We start from the raw sequence: 18359 nt of genomic DNA on the forward strand, positions 1-18359 counted from the left end.
CTAATGTAATTTCGACCCTCCGGCGTATTGTAGCGTCGCGCTTCAGGCGTTAAAACGCCTAGGTGTGAATGGAGCCTTAGGCTGCATTCACACCTGAGCGTCGGTCGTTCGGCGTTTTTTTCGGCGTTTTGTCGCGCGTATTCATGCTTATTTGCGCGTTTGCATACAGCGTTGTCAGACGTTTTTGTACTTTGACGTTTTTTATTTTAGCCAATAGGAAAAACTATCATCTTTTCATCACTTGTAGCTATGTTGGTAGATTTTTTTAATTTTCTGCATGGGCGACAAGTTCTATTGATTAAAGCGACGAAACGCCCGTAGCAAACGCCCGTTGTCGCGCAAGTCGCTTGAATCGAGCGTTTCCATTACTTTCTATGGGAAATGGAAACGCTCAAATACGCCCAAACCGCCCGATACGCGAGACAAAAAAGGGTCCGGAACTTTTTTTGGCTACAGGCGATGGGCGTCAGGCGCATCAGCGTTCAGATGTGAACCATCCCCATAGACTTTAATGTATTTTGGTCCCTCTGGCGTTTGTGAGCGTCGCGCTACAGGCGACAAAACGCCAAGGTGTGAATGGGCTCTTAGACTGCCTCATGCCCCCCTTACTGAAAAACGTCCCAAGCCACCTCCCACCTTCTGCTGAGAGAGACAGACATCCCTCAGCCTGACACTTTGGGCCCAATTTGGACATTTTCACTTATGGGTGTACTCACTTTTGTTGCCAGCGGTTTAGACATTAATGACTGTGTGTTGAGTTATTTTGAGGGGACAGCAAATTTACACTATTATACAAGCTGAATGTGTGCAGAATTTTTTTAAAGACCCCTTGGAGGTGTGTGTATGTATATATGTATGTGTGTATGTATGTGTGTGTGTGTGTGTGTGTGTGTATATATATATATATATATATATATATATATATATATATAATTTATTAAAAATGTTTAAAAAAAATGTATTGCATGCTTCCTTCAGATGCCATTGCTGTTTTTAACTTTAATACATAGTGGAAGTCCTCTGTAGACTTATTTCTGTAACATTCTGTTTTTGCAGACCCCAACTTTGTGCGAACATTTCTTACAACATATAGATCATTCTGCAAACCCCAGGAACTTCTGAGCCTTCTCATAGAAAGGTAAGTGATATTTCCTAGCAGCATATTGGATCTGTCTGAATGGCAGGCTTGGGTTTTAGATGTGGGAAGGGTATTTTATGCCTCTACCTCTGTGTCTTTTAATGCATGTAGGATAGAATTGTTTCACTACTTCAATTACAGAGCCCACTCTAGAGAACCATTTGCTTGTTGCACGAGAAGATACGGTGCAGCAGATCTTGGTACATTTAGTTATTTGACTGGAGATTATTGATGCGATTTCAGCCATATTCTCCAGTAGTATATAGTCATGGCTGCAATTGTTTAATTATTGCAGAACACTTTAGTGAAATTCGTGGAGTTGGTGTTACTACTTTAATTTTTTGAGTGGAATAGCAGATCTCTGGGTATACACCCTGTCTCCCAGTGGTTGGGCACTAAGCAAATTAAGAGGCACTGCTCCTCCTAGTGGCTGCACCATCAAGGGTCAAATGTTTGACACTGGCAGTCGCTGTTTCAATTTACCTTTGAAGTCTGTTCACTGCTCTGAACTTTAGTACAAGGCGTTGCTAACATTATCTCCCCTGTCAAGGCTCTATGGTACCTTAATCTAGTTCTGTCTATCCTTACAGGCCCTCTGAGGCCTTTTGCAGTTGTCATCGCTTTGATTTGGAGGCTGTAGGGGCTGGCTACTCTATCCTTTAAGTCACGTTTCCTTATTCTCCACAGGAAAAAGGCAAATTTGTGACTGCGTCCTTTTCTGGCTTTACAAGTAGTGTTGTCATTTCATATGAATGAAGACTTTGTTTGTACAACCGCATGCTTTTTATACTATGAGGAAATTGTGCTACCCTCTTTTTGATGAATTCCTTCTTATCCTAAGGAACGTTGTGAGGTCGGTCAATATTAACCTGCCTGCTACTGCACCATTCTGTAATAATGGCCTGCATTTTATTTTTCTGGATCTAGTGACAATATTTCACATTGGATTTGGCAGGTTCTACCCCAGGTATATTCTGTTAAGTGATAGAAGGCACTGTTTACTGTCATTACTCATTCTACCCGAGCTGTACATGCTTCCTGGGCCTTTTAGCACCAGGCATCTATTTTCTTGGTTTGCAAAACTACTGCTTGGTCCTCATTTTACAAGGTTATTTTCCTGTAGATATCAAACCTTTAGCCGATACCAATTTTGGGCTTGTGGTCATAGAGGCAGTTATGCAATTCTGCTACACAATCATACTTCAGACACAGAACAAAACACCACTCCAGGTGGGTTCACAATCAAACTGCCACATCCAGTACAGGTGTCGATTCAGTTCGCCTCTGCACGATATAGTGTACTTCAATTAAAATAGATGACCTCACACTATTAAAAAGCCAGCCTTTTTATTGTATCAATTCAAGACAACTCCCACAGACCTGCAGAAAGGGAAGAGAGACCGCCAATGCAGTAGCGCCTAATCATGGCATACGAACTAAATGGTACAGATGTATAAATACAGAGTCCCTGCCATAATCGGAGCTGAACAGAAGCGCATCAATCTATTTATTTTTTTATTTTTTGGTAACAGTGTGCGGTCATACATTTGAGTTCAATGATACAGATTTTGGTGACATTTTTTTCCCTTGTGTGTTAGGGTATGCTTTTGGACATCCTAGAAGTCTGCTGTGTCTTCCCATAAACACTATATGGTAAAACAATTGTAAATACCATGAAATATTCCCTTCTCCTAAAATGGCATTTCTTTTTCATACATCATGGGACACAGAGTCAGGCTAATATTCATTACCTGCTGGGTTATACTTCATCATCAGGTGAACGACACTGGTAGATCAAAGATCTTTAGACAGGAAGTGCCCCTCCCTATATAACCCCTCCCATATGGAAAGCACATAATTTTTTTACCAGTGTCTACAAGGTGAATGGCACAGTTTGTTGGAGCTCTCTGAGCTCCGGGTCTCTATTCCCACAAATGGTTCTTAAAATGAATCAAGGGATTGACCGATCGGATCCATTTGAATACATACTTTTATGCCTAAATAAATGGTACCCGAGCCTCGCAAAAGAAGACTCTTGATCCTGCAAGGTTTTGCCTGTAAGCTCCCTCTGGCCACTGGACCCTGCAGAGTGGTATACAGGTCCAGGGGAGTGGACCCTAAAAGCTGAAAGGGTACCCAGTCCTTGAAGATCCCGTGTGACTGGAACTCACCGTGAAGGGTGAAAATTGGGCCCTTAGTTTCTAAGTGGCCCTGCGTCTGGATGGGTAAGTGAAACCCCTTTTGGATCACAAATACTGAAAAGTTGAACTTGAGACTGGCTCAGAATTTAAAGTATCTAGGTTTGATCCTAAACACGGTCTAAGCAAGACTATTTTCATCACCAGTAAGGATCTGTGCCCTAAAGAATCAGGTACAGCAGATAAGGGGCAACAGACAACCTCAATTCGGCTCTGTATAAGCCTTCTAGGGAGGATGGTATCCTCTTTCGAGGCAGTGCCCTATGCCCAACTCCACTCCAGGCCCTTACAACAAAGCATTTAGTTGGCTTGGAACAGAGGAAGAAAAGCCCTGGATTATCCAATGTGCTTATCTCCTCAGGCATCATTAAGCCTAAATTAGTGGCTGCAAGATCAGAACCTGCAAAAGGGAAAATTCTTTCTCCCAGTAACCTGAAAAGTACTGATTTACAGATGCCAGTCTCTCGGGCTGGGGAGCAACCCTAGACGGGCTCTCAGCCCAGGGGAGATGGTCGGGAACAGAACAGATCCTGCCCATCAACATCCTGGAATTATGGGCAGTACGTCTGGCCCTACACTCCTGAACGCTGAAACTTCAGGACTATCCTATCAGTCCAGTCCGACAATGCCACCACTGTGGCATATATAAACCACCAAGGCGGTACCAGGAGTCGTTCAGTTCTAAAGGAGGTGAACTACATTCTTGCCTGGGCAGAAAGATATGTGCCAATGTGGCAGTCCATATCCCGGGAGTAGAAAACTGGAAGACGGATGATCTCAGCCGCCAGCATATCTGCCCGGGGGAATGGTCCCTACACCCAGAGGTGTTTCAGGAAATTTGCCAGCATTTGGGATGGCCAGAAGTCGACCTACTGACATCCAGATTCAATAACAGTTTGTCTCTCGGACAAGGGATCCTCTGACAATTGGAGCAGATGCTCTGATAGTTCCATGGAGCCAATACTCCCTGGATTATGCTTTCCCTCTGATCCCTCTCCTTCCACTTTTGTTACGGAGGATTGAGAAAGGGGGTCCCAGTCATTCTGGTAGCACCAGCCTGGCCCAGAAGGTCCCTGGTTACCAGAGATTGTCAGACTGACAAAAGACAGACCAATCATGCTTCCACAGCGCCGTGACCTACTGTCTCAATGTCCTATATTCCACCCTAATTTACAGTCTAAATTTGACTGAGGCAATTCGGAACCAGTGATACCCTAGTGAATGCTAGAAAGGCTGTCACTAGAAAAGGCTTTCATAAAGTCTGGAAGACTTATATTGCTTGGTGTGAAGCCAAAAAAATGGCATCCACGAAAATATGTTATTGGGAGAATTCTCTTTTTTTCTACAGTCAACTGTAGAAATCAAACTGGCTTTGAGTACAATCAAAGGTCAAGTTTCGGCCCTAAAAGGTATTCTTTCAAACGCCTCCCATTCACTGATCCAAATTTTTATGCAGGGGGCAACTCATTTGCTTCCCCCTATTAGGTCACAGACGTGTCCTTGGGACTTGAACTTGGTACTTTCTGTATTACAGAAACAACCATTTGAACCTATTAAGGAAATTCCATTAGACTTGCTGTCATGCAAGCTGGCCTTCCTAATGGCTATCACCTCGGCTAGAAGGGCGTTGGAGTTAGCAGCCCTTTCATGCAGAGAACCATATTTTATCCTTCCCCACGACAGGGTCATGTTACAACCCATTCCAGCCTTTTTGCCAAAATTAGTGGCCTTTCATTTAAATCAGGACATTATTTTGCCGCCTTTTTTCTTTCAGCCTCGTTCGGCAGAAGAGAGACGACTGCATTCTTTGGAACGTTGTCCAGGCAGTCAAGGTTTATTTGTCTAGATCTGCGGAGATCTGAGGATCAGACTCTTTTTTTTGTTTTTTTTTTTTGTTTTACCAAAGGGACCCAAGAAGGGGCAAGCAGCTTCCAAAGCTTCCATTACCAATTAGATCCATTAATTCGTCATTCAGGCCTACGGTCTACCAGGGGTGTAGGAACCTCCTGGGCTTTTCGCCATCAAATATCTGTGGCTCAGATTTGTAAGGCTGCTACCTGGTCTTCAGGGCATACATTCACAAACGTTTATCGAGTGGATGTTGTATGAAAAAGAAAATGGGAATTTTTTGTCATACCTGTAAAATCCTTTTCTTTAGAATACATCATGGGACACAGAGGTCACACCTCTTTTTTTGAGGACTCTGCTTGCTACAAAACTGATGTTTTTTGGGGTGTTCTCTGTATTGGGCATATTGCTAGTTCAGAATGTTTTTTATTAGAACGCTATGTATTGTGCTACCCTCAAAAATAAAATTGAAAAAGAAACGTGAGCTGGCAAGCCCCGAACTGGTTTGATAATGTACATATAAAAGTTATAAGTATATTGTGTAAAGACAATTAGTAGTGTACTTGCACACCATACCGGGCAACATATGTGGAGCCGACAAAATAACCTTCATTCACACTTGCCCACCAACCCAGGCAACGTGTGTAGGACCAACAAAATGACCCTCATTTGCACTTATTCTTTAAACAGTTAGGGCTATAACCTACAGTTCTTCAGTACAGTTAATGCAATATTTGAAGTTTCTAAAATAAAAATTCTGTAAGACCCGGTTCACACTGGGGCGACACGACAGGCGGCTCAGCCGCCTGACGAGTCGCGTCCCATTGAATGCAATGGAACCGTTCTAATAGGAGTGACGAAAGTCGCTCAGACTTAGAAAAAGGTTCCTGTACGACTTCGGGGGCGGCTCGGGGCGACCTGCATTGACTTCTATACAGAAGTCGTTTTGCAAATCGCCTCTGAAGTCGTCCTTAGGACGACTTGCAGAGTCGCCCCCGACGTTGTGCCGCTGCAGTGTGAACCGACTCTAACTGTGAGCTTTGTCTTATTTGGATTTGTCAAAACTATATCTAATCTCTGGAATGTGTAAGTGGTTTTACTAGTGTATTAAAGACACTTTTTTATAAACCCTCCTGAAATGATAAACATGTTTTGTATTTAGGTTTGAAATACCAGAACCTGAACCAACTGAAGCCGACAGGATTGCCATGGAAAATGGAGACCAACCCCTTAGTGCAGAGTTAAAAAGATTTAGAAAAGAATATGTACAACCTGTACAGCTAAGGTATGATTTTCCTTTTCTATGTTGATTGGCAACAAAAAAATTCTAACACACACAAGTTTTGTATTCACTAGACAACTGCGCTTGAAAACATGCAACGGGCTCCCAAACACCGCTACACATATTGATCCAAAAAATAAATGGGTTGGAGCGCAGATTTGTGTTTATTCAAAGTACATAAAACATGGAAATATATACAGTATCTCACAAAAGTGAGTACACCCCTCATCTTTTCATGTGACAACACTGAAGAAATTACACATTGCTACAATGTAAAGTAGTGAGTGTACAGCTTGTATAACAGTGTAAATTTGCTGTCCCCTCAAAATAACTCAACACACAGCCATTAATGTCTAAACCACTGGCAACAAAAGTGAATACACCCCTTAGTGAAAATGTCCAAATTAGGCCCAATTAGCCATTTTCCCTCCCCGTCGTCATGTGGCTCGTTATTGTTATAAGGTCTCAGGTGTGAATGGGGAGCAGGTGTGTTAAATTTGGTGTTATACCTCTCAATCTCTCATACTGGTTACTGGAAGTTCAACATGGCACCTCATGGCAAAGAAAAAAAAAATTTTGCTCTACATAAAGTTGACATAGGCTATAAGAAGATTGCCAAGACCCTGAAACTGCGCTGCAGCACGGTGGCCAAGACCATACAGCGGTTTAACAGGATAGGTTCCACTCAGAACAGACCTCGACATGATCGACCAAAGTAGCTGAGTGCACTTGCTCAGCGTCATATTCAGAGGTTGACTTCGGGAAATAGATTTTATAAGTGCTGCCAGCATTGCTGCAGAGGTTAAAGGGGTGGGGGGGGGGTCAGCCTGTCAGTGCTCAGACCATATGCTGCACACTGCATCAAATTGGTCTGCATGGCTGTTGTCCCAGAAGGAAGCCTATTCTAAAGATATTGCACAAGAAAGCCTGCAGTTTGCTTAAGAGAAGCAGACTAAGGACATGGATTACTGAAACCATGTCCTGTGGTCTGATGAGACCAAGATTAACTTATTTGGTTCAGATGGTGTTAAGCGTGTGTGGTGGCAACCAGGTGACGATTACAAATACAAGTTTGTCTTGCCTACAGTCAAGCATGGTGGTGGGAGTGTCATGGTCTAGGACTGCATGAGTGCTGCCGACACTGGGGAGCTACAGTTCATTGAGGGATCCTTGAATGCCAACATGTACTATGACATACTGAAACAGAGCATGATCCCCCTCCCTTCGGAGACTGGGCCGTAGGGCAGTATTCCATCATAACGACCCAAAACACACCTCCAAGACAACCACTGCCTTGCTAAACAGGGTAAAGGTGATGGACTGGCCGAGCATGTCTCCAGACCTAAACCCTATTAAGCATCTGTGGGGCATCCTCAAACAGAAGCTGAAGTAGCACAAGGTCTCTAACATACACAATCTCCGTGATGTCATCATGGAGGAGTGGAAGAGGACCCCAGTGGCAACCTGTGAAGCTCTGGTGAATTCCATGCCCAAGAGGGTTAAGGCAGTGCTGGAAAGTAATGGTGGCCACACAATATATTGACAATTTTGGCCTAATTTGGACATTTTAATTTAAGGGTGTACTCACTTTTGTTGCTAGCGGTTTAGACAATAATGGCTGTGTATTGAGTTATTTCGATCAAAGTGTAATTTCTTCAGTGTTTCTTCAGTGTTGTCATCTGAAAATATATATTAAAATATTTTTAAAAATGTGAGGGGTGTACTCACTTTTGTAAGATACCGTATATAAAAATATTAGTTTAGCTCTACGCAGAAAGCTTTTAAGGAATCTCTTCACTTCAACTTGCGTTCTTAGGGCTTTTTTGCTCACTTTTAAGGGGGCCAGTTCCACCTGATATTTCTGCCTGCCTCTCGTCTGCTCCGCAGGATTGAGATGAAGCATTCAAGTAATACTTATCACACTTGCCCAGAAGGACACAGTACTTGTACATGCAGGTGAAACTCGTGCAAAAGTTCATTTATTTCACTAAGGGTGAAACTAATATATGAGATAGACTCATTGCATTCAAAGCAAGATAGGTCAAGCCATGATTTGTCATAATTGTGATGATTATGGCTTATAGCTCATGAAAACCCCAAATCCACAATCTCAGAAAATTAGAATATTACATGCAATTAATAAAACAAGGATTGTACATAGAACAATACCGGACTTCTGAAAAGTATAAGCATGCATATGTACATAAGATGACATGGCTCCCCAAAGCAACACACTGTGGAAACTTCACACTAGACTTCAAGCATCTTGCAGTGTGTTCCTCTCCATTCTTCCTCCATACTCTGGGTCCTTGGTTTCCAAATGAGATGCAAAATTTGCTCTCATCAGAAAAGAGGACTTTGGACCACTGAGCAACAGACCAGATCTGTTTTTCTTTAGCCCAGGTAAGACGCTTCTGACATTGTTTGTTGTTCAGGAGTGGCTTCACAAGAGGAATACGACATTTGAAGCACATATCCAGGATCCGTCTGTGTGTGGTGGCTCTTGATGCACTGACTCCAGCTTCAGTCCACTCCTTGTGAAAGTCCCCAACACTTTTGAATAGCCTTTTTCTGACAATCCTCTCCAGGCTGCGGTCATCCCTGCTGCTTGTGCACCTTTTTCTTCCACACTTTTCCCTCCCGCATAACTTTCTATTAATGTGCTTTGATACAGCACTTTGGTAACATCCAACTTCTTTTGCAATTACCTTTTGAGGCTTTCCCTCCTTATGGAGGGTGTCAATGATGGTTTTATGCAGAACTGTCAGGTCAGCAGTCTTTCCCATGATTGTGATTCCTACTGAACCAGACTGAGAGACCATTTAACTGCTTGCCGACCAGCCGCCGCAGTTATACGGCAGCAGGTTGGCTCTGCTGGGCGAGATCACGTAGATCTAACTCATCTCGCCATTCAGCCAATAGGGACGCTGACGCGCGTGCCCGGGTGTGATCACCGCCGGGCGATCGCTCGTTACAGAGCGAGAACCGGGAGCTGTGTGTGTAAACACTCAGCTCCCGGTCCTGTCAGGGAGAGAAATGCCTGATCGTCTGTTCATGCAATGTATGAACAGCGATCAGTCATTTCCCCAAGTCAGTCCACCCCCCCTTCAGTTAGAACACACCCAGGGAACATACTTAACCCCTTCCTCGCCCCCTAGTGTTAACCCCTTCCCTGGCAGTGGCATTTTTATAATAATCAATGCATTTTTATAGCACTGGTCCCAAAAATGTGTCAAAAGTTTACGAAGTGTCTGCCATAATGTCGCAGTACCGATAAAAATCGCTGATCGCCGCCATTACTAGTAAAAAAAAAACAATATGAATAAAAATGCCATAAAACTATACCCTATTTTGTAAACGCTATAACTTTTGCGCAAACCAATCAATAAACGCTTTTTTTTTTTTTTTACAAAAAATATGTAGAAGAATATGTATCGGCCTAAACTGAGGAAAAAAAAATTTTTTTTTATATATTTTTGTGGGATATTTATTACAGCAGAAAGTAAAAAATATTATTTTTTTTCAAAATTGTCGCTCTATTTTTGTTTATAGCGCAAAAAATAAAAACCGCAGAGGTGGTCAAATATCACCAAAAGAAAGCTCTATTTGTGGGAAAAAAAGGACGCCAATTTTGTTTGGGAGCCACGTCGCACAATTGTCAATTAAAGTGACGCAGTGCCAAATCGCAAAAAGTGGCCTGGTCTTTGACCAGCAATATGGTCCCGGGCTTAAGTGGTTAAAGGCTCAGAAACCCTTTGCAGGTGTTATGGCTTAATTAGCTGATTAGAGTGGGACACTTTTAGGTAGATTCAGAGAGATTGGACTAACTTTAGGGCGGCCTAGCCTGTTAAAGGAGTTCTCTGACCTAAAACTTTTAACCCCCGCTGTTCCCGGGCTGTAAAAAAATAGAAAATAAACTGTCACTTACCTGCCTACGATCCCCCGTTGTTCCGATATCGCCGTCCCGTTCTCCGGTCCCGGGCCCCTTCCGCTTCCTGTGTGTCGGTGACTCATAGTGCGCTCAGCCTATCAGCGGCCGCAGCAATGTCCCGTCGCGGCCACTGATAGGCTGAGCGCACTATGAGTCACCGACACACAGGAAGCGGAAGAGACCGGGACCGGAGAACGCGACGGCGATATCGGAACAACGGGGGATCGTAGGCAGGTAAGTGACAGTTTATTTTCTATTATTTTACAGCCCGGGCACAGCGGGGGTTAAAAGTTTTAGGTCAGAGAACTCCTTTAAGGCTACACCGCCGTAAATTAACTAGGCTAGTAGTGATTTTCAATCTACTTACCTGCTAATCTACGGCGGCGTAGCCTCAAACGAGCGGGCGTAAGGGCGCCTAATTCAAATTGGTTGGAGGGGGGCGTGTTGTATGGAAATGAGGCTTGACCTCACGTTTTTTTACGTTTTTAGCTACTGCGCATGCGCCGGGCGCCTACACTTCCCAGTGCGCATTGCGGCTAAGGACGCCGTACGGGCCTATTGATTTTGATGTGTACGTAAACGACGTAACTCCCGATTCGCAGACGACTTGCGCAAACGACGTAAAAAAATTCGAACCTTGCGGCGGGAACGGCGGCCATACTTTAACATTGTTATTCCACTTCATAGGTGGAATAACTTTAGGCCGCCTAAGGCCTTTTACGGAAACAACGTTAATCGACTGCGGCAGGCTCGCGTACGTTCGGGAATCGGCGTAAAAGCTCATTTACATAATCTACGCCGGCCGCAATGGAAGCGCCACCTAGCGGCCATCCAAAAAATTGCAAGCTAAGATAGAACGGCGCAAGCCGTCCTATCTTAGCTTTGTTTAAAGGGTCACTAAAGGAATTTTTTTTTTTAGCTAAATAGCTTCCTTTACCTTGCTGCAGTCCTGGTTTCATGTCCTCATTGTTCGTTTTTGCTTTCATGTTGCTGTAAATCCTCTCTGTTTTGGACACTTCCTGGTTGCCTGTTTCCTGATAACCACAGTGCTGGGAGATTTCTCACGGTGGTCACTAATGTGATTATTGTGTGTAAAACGAAACTGGATTGGTGCTGAGGAGTTTTAGACAAAGTATCACTGCCCTCTATTGGCTGACTGCCCTCTAGTGGCTCTCTGTACATCAGAGAACCAGCAAACAACAGCAAAAACGAAACTACACTGCAGGCACATTATATGATTGTTTTTTTATCAATTTTTAATAATTTTTAAAAGGAATCAGTTAACTATTATGTCTCTATGCCCTGTAAACAGTCATTTCAGCAAAAAAAAAATTTTCCTTTAGTGACCCTTCAAGCGTATCTCTGTTTGAGCATACGCTTAAACAAACGCCGGCGTAGATTCAGAGTTAGGCCGGCTTATCTACTGATAAGCCGGCCTAACTCTTTGTGAATCTACCTATTTGAGCCTAGAATATTGCACCTTTTCACAATATTCTAATTTTCTGAGATTGTGGATTTGGGGTTTTCATGAGCTGTAAGCCATAATCATCACAATTATGACAAATCACGGCTTGATCTGTCTCATATATTAGTTTCATCTTTGCAAGTTGCATTAGTGAAATAAATTTGCACAATATTCAAATTTTTCGAGTTTCACCTGTACTCAGACACCTAGCAGACACTCCGAGGGCCCTTCTGGATGATCCAGTCCACCATCCTGCTTTTCAGTCTCTGGCTTTAACAGCTTGTCTAAAGGCAAAACTTTTCTAGAGTTTGAATGATGTGGAAATCGATTTAAACACCTGTTGAGGAGAGCTCAAACAGCTGATTGGAGGGAAGAGACACAACCCTCCTTCACACAGGAACAGAGCTGAGGCTGTCAATCAGCTGAAGCTCCCTCCAATGTCACTTTTTTTTTGGCATCAGGAAAACTTGTCAGAAGTGATTCATGCTAATAGCAGAGGAATGAAGCAGCAGACAGAAATGACACTTGGTTCTCTTAATTTAGAGAAGTACAAACTATACAGGGGATATGCTTTGTTCACATTTCATGTCTGAGGTTTGCCAGCACTTTAAGCCTGTAATCCGCTTAGTGGAATGTTGGTCCCGCCATTCATCCTACATGAAGAACTATACCACTGCTGCTTCTGCTTAAGAAGCATATCTGAAATAATCTGTTTTCAGGTTTCTTTCCACTGCTTGCCCAAATTAACTTGGTTACCTCCAGCCACCTGCGTCCCTCATCATCTGTTTGCCTTTGTATCAGGTTTGTAATAGGTTTTACCTCACTTTGGACCTATTTTTTAATGGGTCAATCCTCACTGAAGTAGCCTTTCTAGGCTTGTGTCTTGCATGGTGGTGATGTCTGCTCATATGTGTAGGGAACTTTAGTTTTGTGCCTGGGATGTTGAGGATATGCCTAAGAAAGTTCTGATTTACTTACCCTTTTAGGGCATCTTGTTGGATCTGCCCTTGACAGTGGAATTTTTTATTCTACTGCTGGTTGCACTGTGTGTGTGTGTCTGCCTCAAGGCAGGAGTTCCGTAGGTGGGGTGAAGGAACCCTAGCCATTATCTACTACTTCAGTAATAAGATTTAGAGGACCAGAGTCTACATCCCGCTCAAGCAGCAGATCTTAGAACCAGATGCCCTCTGTCTCATTTGCTCAAGCTTTTTCATGAAGGTGCCCACGCCCCCTCTGCAAGTTGGGACATTTTTGTTCATGCTACTTGGTCTCTTGGTAAATTTACCTTATCAAGGTTTAGATGCTCAGGTTTCCTCTTGTAGCTTTCCACTGTATTCTTTTCAATTGGGCACCTCCTTCAGCTGCCCTTTCTCATCTTTCTGGTAATTCTGTATCCCATTGTGCATCTACTCAAGTTTATTTGGATTCTAAATCTGATAAAAGCTTTTTTTTAGGAATAGTTTCCCACTCAAACGTGAACTCCTTCCTGCAGAGGAGCCCTTTGCTATTATGGATTATTGCACCTGTTGCTGTGCTCACATCTCCTCAGTTCTATCCCTCACCTGAGAGACCTCTTGGCCTACAAAGCAGTAAAAAATTGGTTTGTTCTGTTTTCTTAGTAAGAACCTGACACTTATGTGTACCCCATCAGTTCTGGACCCTGCTCACAGCACTGACCCTTAATATGGGTGTAACATGTTGATGAAGCTGAACTTGGCCTTTAAGAAGGATTCAGGCTTAGTACCCTTAATTTCTTTTCTCCTAATTTATTTTTAGTTATTATTATGTTTTATGTTGTGATGGCTCTGACATTCATTCTAATTTCTTTAAGAGATTAGCGTTTGAGGTAAAATTCTGCCCTCTGTGTTATTGGTTTTTAAACTACTTGCTCAAAAAACTGAAGCATCATAGTTGAAAGTGGGGTTATATGGGGTCTGGCTTAAAAAGATTTTGCCATGTCCCAACCCCCTGTAGGTGGAAGTATGCACCAACTTTTAAAGAAACCCTAACATTCCTGTATTTCTCAATAAACTTCAAGAAAAAGATTTTAATGGCAAGTCTAAAATCTTATTTTTCTCCCTGTCAGTCATTTGGATGCCCTTTACCATGTGTATGCCAGAAACCTAGGTGACACACACACCGTCCACACTCTTGACAGCCAGTGCCTCACCCCCCTCTCTCTCTGCCTTTGGGACAGTGCGAGTTTTGCCAACAAAAGGTTAAAGCATTCCAGTCCATCAGCATTTCTTCATAAAGTCTTATGACCCTTGCATTGTTCATAGCCATTTGCTGTATTGGAGAATAGTCTGTTATCAGTCGGAACTGTCTGCCCAAATGGTAGTACCTCAATAATTCCAGTGGCCAGACATTCCCTTTCCACTTTTGAATAGTTCTCTACAGGTGTTCGTTGCCGGCTGAGGTATACTATTGGATGTTCTTCCCTATAAATTTTTTGGGTTTAGTCTGCTCCCAGGCCAATATCAGAGGCATTTGTGTGTGCAAAAAATATTTGACGGTTGGGGGTGGTTAGCACTGGTCCCTTACACAATACTGCCTTTGGCTTTTGAAAAGCTCTCTCTGTCATCTTATTACTAATTCACCAGGGTGGACTTGCTCCTTTTGGGGAGATCAGTAAGTAATACTGCTATTGTAGTAAAGTTAAGCACAAACCTCTGGTTGGATCCTACAGTCTTGGACAACAGACCGGGGGGGGGGGGGGGCACTCCATAGCATCAGATACAGGAGGAACTGTCCTAGCTGTCATTAAATGTGCTGCCACCAAACACTGCCTTTCCCAGCAATCTCCAAAACTTGTGTCCCAGACCAGCATAAACAGAAAAAACGATTGAGGGGAGGCTGTATCGTCTTCCAAGTCTCGACCAGCTCGGCCTCCCTAGGATGCTGTTCTGTAAACCTGTCCTGCACTCAACAGGAAAGTTTATTTTTGTCTATGTGCATGTATGTTCGAGATGTGTGTGTGTGTATGTATGTATGTATGCAAGAGTGTGTGTATGTTGTCAAAACACCTCAAAGTGGTCACTGCTGCGCTTTGAATAAAGGTGGGGGGGGGTGGAATTTATCATATGGGTTGCTGTGCACTAGGGTGAATATACTACTGACTCCTGCAACACTATACGTTCCTTGCTCCTGAAAGCTAGTGCTACTTTAGTAAAAGCAGGCTTGTAGTGTTGTGAATGACCATGCTGGACAACATGTATATAAAAACACAACACTGCATGTCATCTACTACTCTCATCTAGACTGTGGTTTTTCCTTCATCCTATCTTATTTCCTTTGTACAGCTGTTTCTCTTGGTAATCAGTTGGTATAATAAACATAATGTTATGGATTATATACCAGTTTTCTTTCTTTTGTGATATTTCAAATATCTGGTTTTACTTTGTTTTGCAAGAGGAATATTTGGAACTCCTAACTAAGGATGAGCTCCGGCGTGTTCGCATAAAACACGTGCGGAGCCCGCCAGGATGTCGGCACCCGCGCTGCTCTAATCACAGCCAGGCAGACATTTCCCGATGCTCGGCTGCAGAGATCGGGAAATGTCTGCCTGGCTGTGATTGGCGCAGCGCGGGTGCCGACTTCCTGGCGGGCTCCGCACATGTTCTATGCGAACACGCCGGAGCTCATCCTTACTCCTAACATTCTGTTTTCAAACAGTACATTAAGGGCTCATTAACGTGTGTTAATACCCTGTTAGGTGGCATTTAGGCAGCATTTTTCCAGCTTCATAACCTCCCTTCTATGCCTGCCATAAATATTACAATGGAGTCCCGGAACCCACCGACTATTGCCCAATGGCTCCATAGAGTCAATGATATTAGCCGATTGGAGGATTTGATTCACACTAGGCAACAAAGGCAGGAGGCGTAATCCAGGACCTAACAGCTATGGAATATATTTAAATATTCCAATGAAGGACAAACCCTTAGGGGAACCGATTTGAATAATTGATAACTGGCGTCGCCACCCTTCTCTCCTATTAAATGACTGCGACCCTAGACTCAGAGTTGCTGAGACGCTCTGCTGAGATTATAAGCTTTCAATGGAGTTCACCCAAATTCACACCCGTTACACCTGTACCTTTACCTGGTTCCCCTTTCACTATTCCTCCCCCCCTCCTCTGCTTGGGATCGCTCCAGACTCTTCCTCTCTGGGGGTACTAGGCCCCCCCCCCCCCTTCTTCTCTTTTCTTTTTTTTCTTTCTTGAAGTTTTTTCTGTATGATAAAAGGAAAACTAGAGGAGAGGCTGAATCCACAGACTTAAGGATCTTGGCTTATTTACATCCCCCATATTTCCTATACCATATAAGCATAGAATTGGGACTACCGCGGAACCGAACAAGGCCCACTTTCACACGGACACCTGTGTAGCGGTCCCATTTAACTGTACTATCCCACTGGGGAATGTATGTTTCTATGTCAGTATCTATGTTGATGTTACCTTGCTGCTGTTGTGGTCCCTGTGGATCGGTTTCTCTGTTATAAATAAACAGGGGAGGCTGTATCGTCTTCCAAGTCTCGACCAGCTCGGCCTCCCTAGGATGCTGTTCTGTAAACCTGTCCTGCACTCAACAGGAAAGTTTATTTTTGTCTATGTGCATGTATGTTCGAGATGTGTGTGTGTGTATGTATGTATGTATGCAAGAGTGTGTGTATGTTGTCAAAACACCTCAAAGTGGTCACTGCTGCGCTTTGAATAAAGGTGGGGGGGGGGTGGAATTTATCATATGGGTTGCTGTGCACTAGGGTGAATATACTACTGACTCCTGCAACACTATACGTTACTTGCTCCTGAAAGCTAGTGCTACTTTAGTAAAAGCAGGCTTGTAGTGTTGTGAATGACCATGCTGGACAACATGTATATAAAAACACAACACTGCATGTCATCTACTACTCTCATCTAGACTGTGGTTTTTCCTTCATCCTATCTTATTTCCTTTGTACAGCTGTTTCTCTTGGTAATCAGTTGGTATAATAAACATAATGTTATGGATTATATACCAGTTTTCTTTCTTTTGTGATATTTCAAATATCTGGTTTTACTTTGTTTTGCAAGAGGAATATTTGGAACTCCTAACTAAGGATGAGCTCCGGCGTGTTCGCATAAAACACGTGCGGAGCCCGCCAGGATGTCGGCACCCGCGCTGCTCTAATCACAGCCAGGCAGACATTTCCCGATGCTCGGCTGCAGAGATCGGGAAATGTCTGCCTGGCTGTGATTGGCGCAGCGCGGGTGCCGACTTCCTGGCGGGCTCCGCACATGTTCTATGCGAACACGCCGGAGCTCATCCTTACTCCTAACATTCTGTTTTCAAACAGTACATTAAGGGCTCATTAACGTGTGTTAATACCCTGTTAGGTGGCATTTAGGCAGCATTTTTCCAGCTTCATAACCTCCCTTCTATGCCTGCCATAAATATTACAATGGAGTCCCGGAACCCACCGACTATTGCCCAATGGCTCCATAGAGTCAATGATATTAGCCGATTGGAGGATTTGATTCACACTAGGCAACAAAGGCAGGAGGCGTAATCCAGGACCTAACAGCTATGGAATATATTTAAATATTCCAATGAAGGACAAACCCTTAGGGGAACCGATTTGAATAATTGATAACTGGCGTCGCCACCCTTCTCTCCTATTAAATGACTGCGACCCTAGACTCAGAGTTGCTGAGACGCTCTGCTGAGATTATAAGCTTTCAATGGAGTTCACCCAAATTCACACCCGTTACACCTGTACCTTTACCTGGTTCCCCTTTCACTATTCCTCCCCCCCTCCTCTGCTTGGGATCGCTCCAGACTCTTCCTCTCTGGGGGTACTAGGCCCCCCCCCCCTTCTTCTCTTTTCTTTTTTTTCTTTCTTGAAGTTTTTCTGTATGATAAAAGGAAAACTAGAGGAGAGGCTGAATCCACAGACCTAAGGATCTTGGCTTATTTACATCCCCCATATTTCCTATACCATATAAGCATAGAATTGGGACTACCGCGGAACCGAACAAGGCCCACTTTCACACGGACACCTGTGTAGCGGTCCCATTTAACTGTACTATCCCACTGGGGAATGTATGTTTCTATGTCAGTATCTATGTTGATGTTACCTTGCTGCTGTTGTGGTCCCTGTGGATCGGTTTCTCTGTTATAAATAAACAGTTTAAAAAACAAAAAATTACAATGGACACTACACAGTGCAGTACACACAGAAGCGGTAGCTTTGCGTTGTGTTAAAAATGAAGCAGCATGTTATTTTCATGAGGCCTTTTTTTTTTTTTTTTTTTGAGGCATCGACACTTGTCAGCCGCTTTCATTAATTTCAATGGTAACGCGTCAAAACGGCACCTTCAGTGCACCTATAGCATTTACGGTGTGTGAGTAAAGCATTTATAAAGTGTGAAATCTAATGATGCTAGCAGTGTACTCCTGTGCTATCTGAAATCAAATAAGTATACAAATGAGCAGAAAAACCCCAACCAAATATAC

The 18359-nt window shown here is 43.4% G+C and overlaps 1 protein-coding gene across 2 annotated transcripts in view; it reads left to right on the top strand.

The window, feature by feature from the left end:
- SOS1 (SOS Ras/Rac guanine nucleotide exchange factor 1) overlaps positions 1-18359 on the top strand; it is a 412587-nt gene that overhangs the window by 283131 nt on the left and 111097 nt on the right. For both annotated transcript variants that reach the window (XM_040350763.1, XM_040350764.1), the window contains 2 exons: positions 1057-1138; positions 6347-6469. In XM_040350763.1, coding sequence (XP_040206697.1) covers positions 1057-1138; positions 6347-6469 — 205 coding nt within the window. The remainder of the gene's footprint in view (positions 1-1056; positions 1139-6346; positions 6470-18359) is intronic.

The sequence above is a fragment of the Rana temporaria genome, chromosome 4 (genome assembly GCF_905171775.1).
Source record: "Rana temporaria chromosome 4, aRanTem1.1, whole genome shotgun sequence".
NCBI classification, from domain to species: Eukaryota; Metazoa; Chordata; class Amphibia; order Anura; family Ranidae; genus Rana; species Rana temporaria.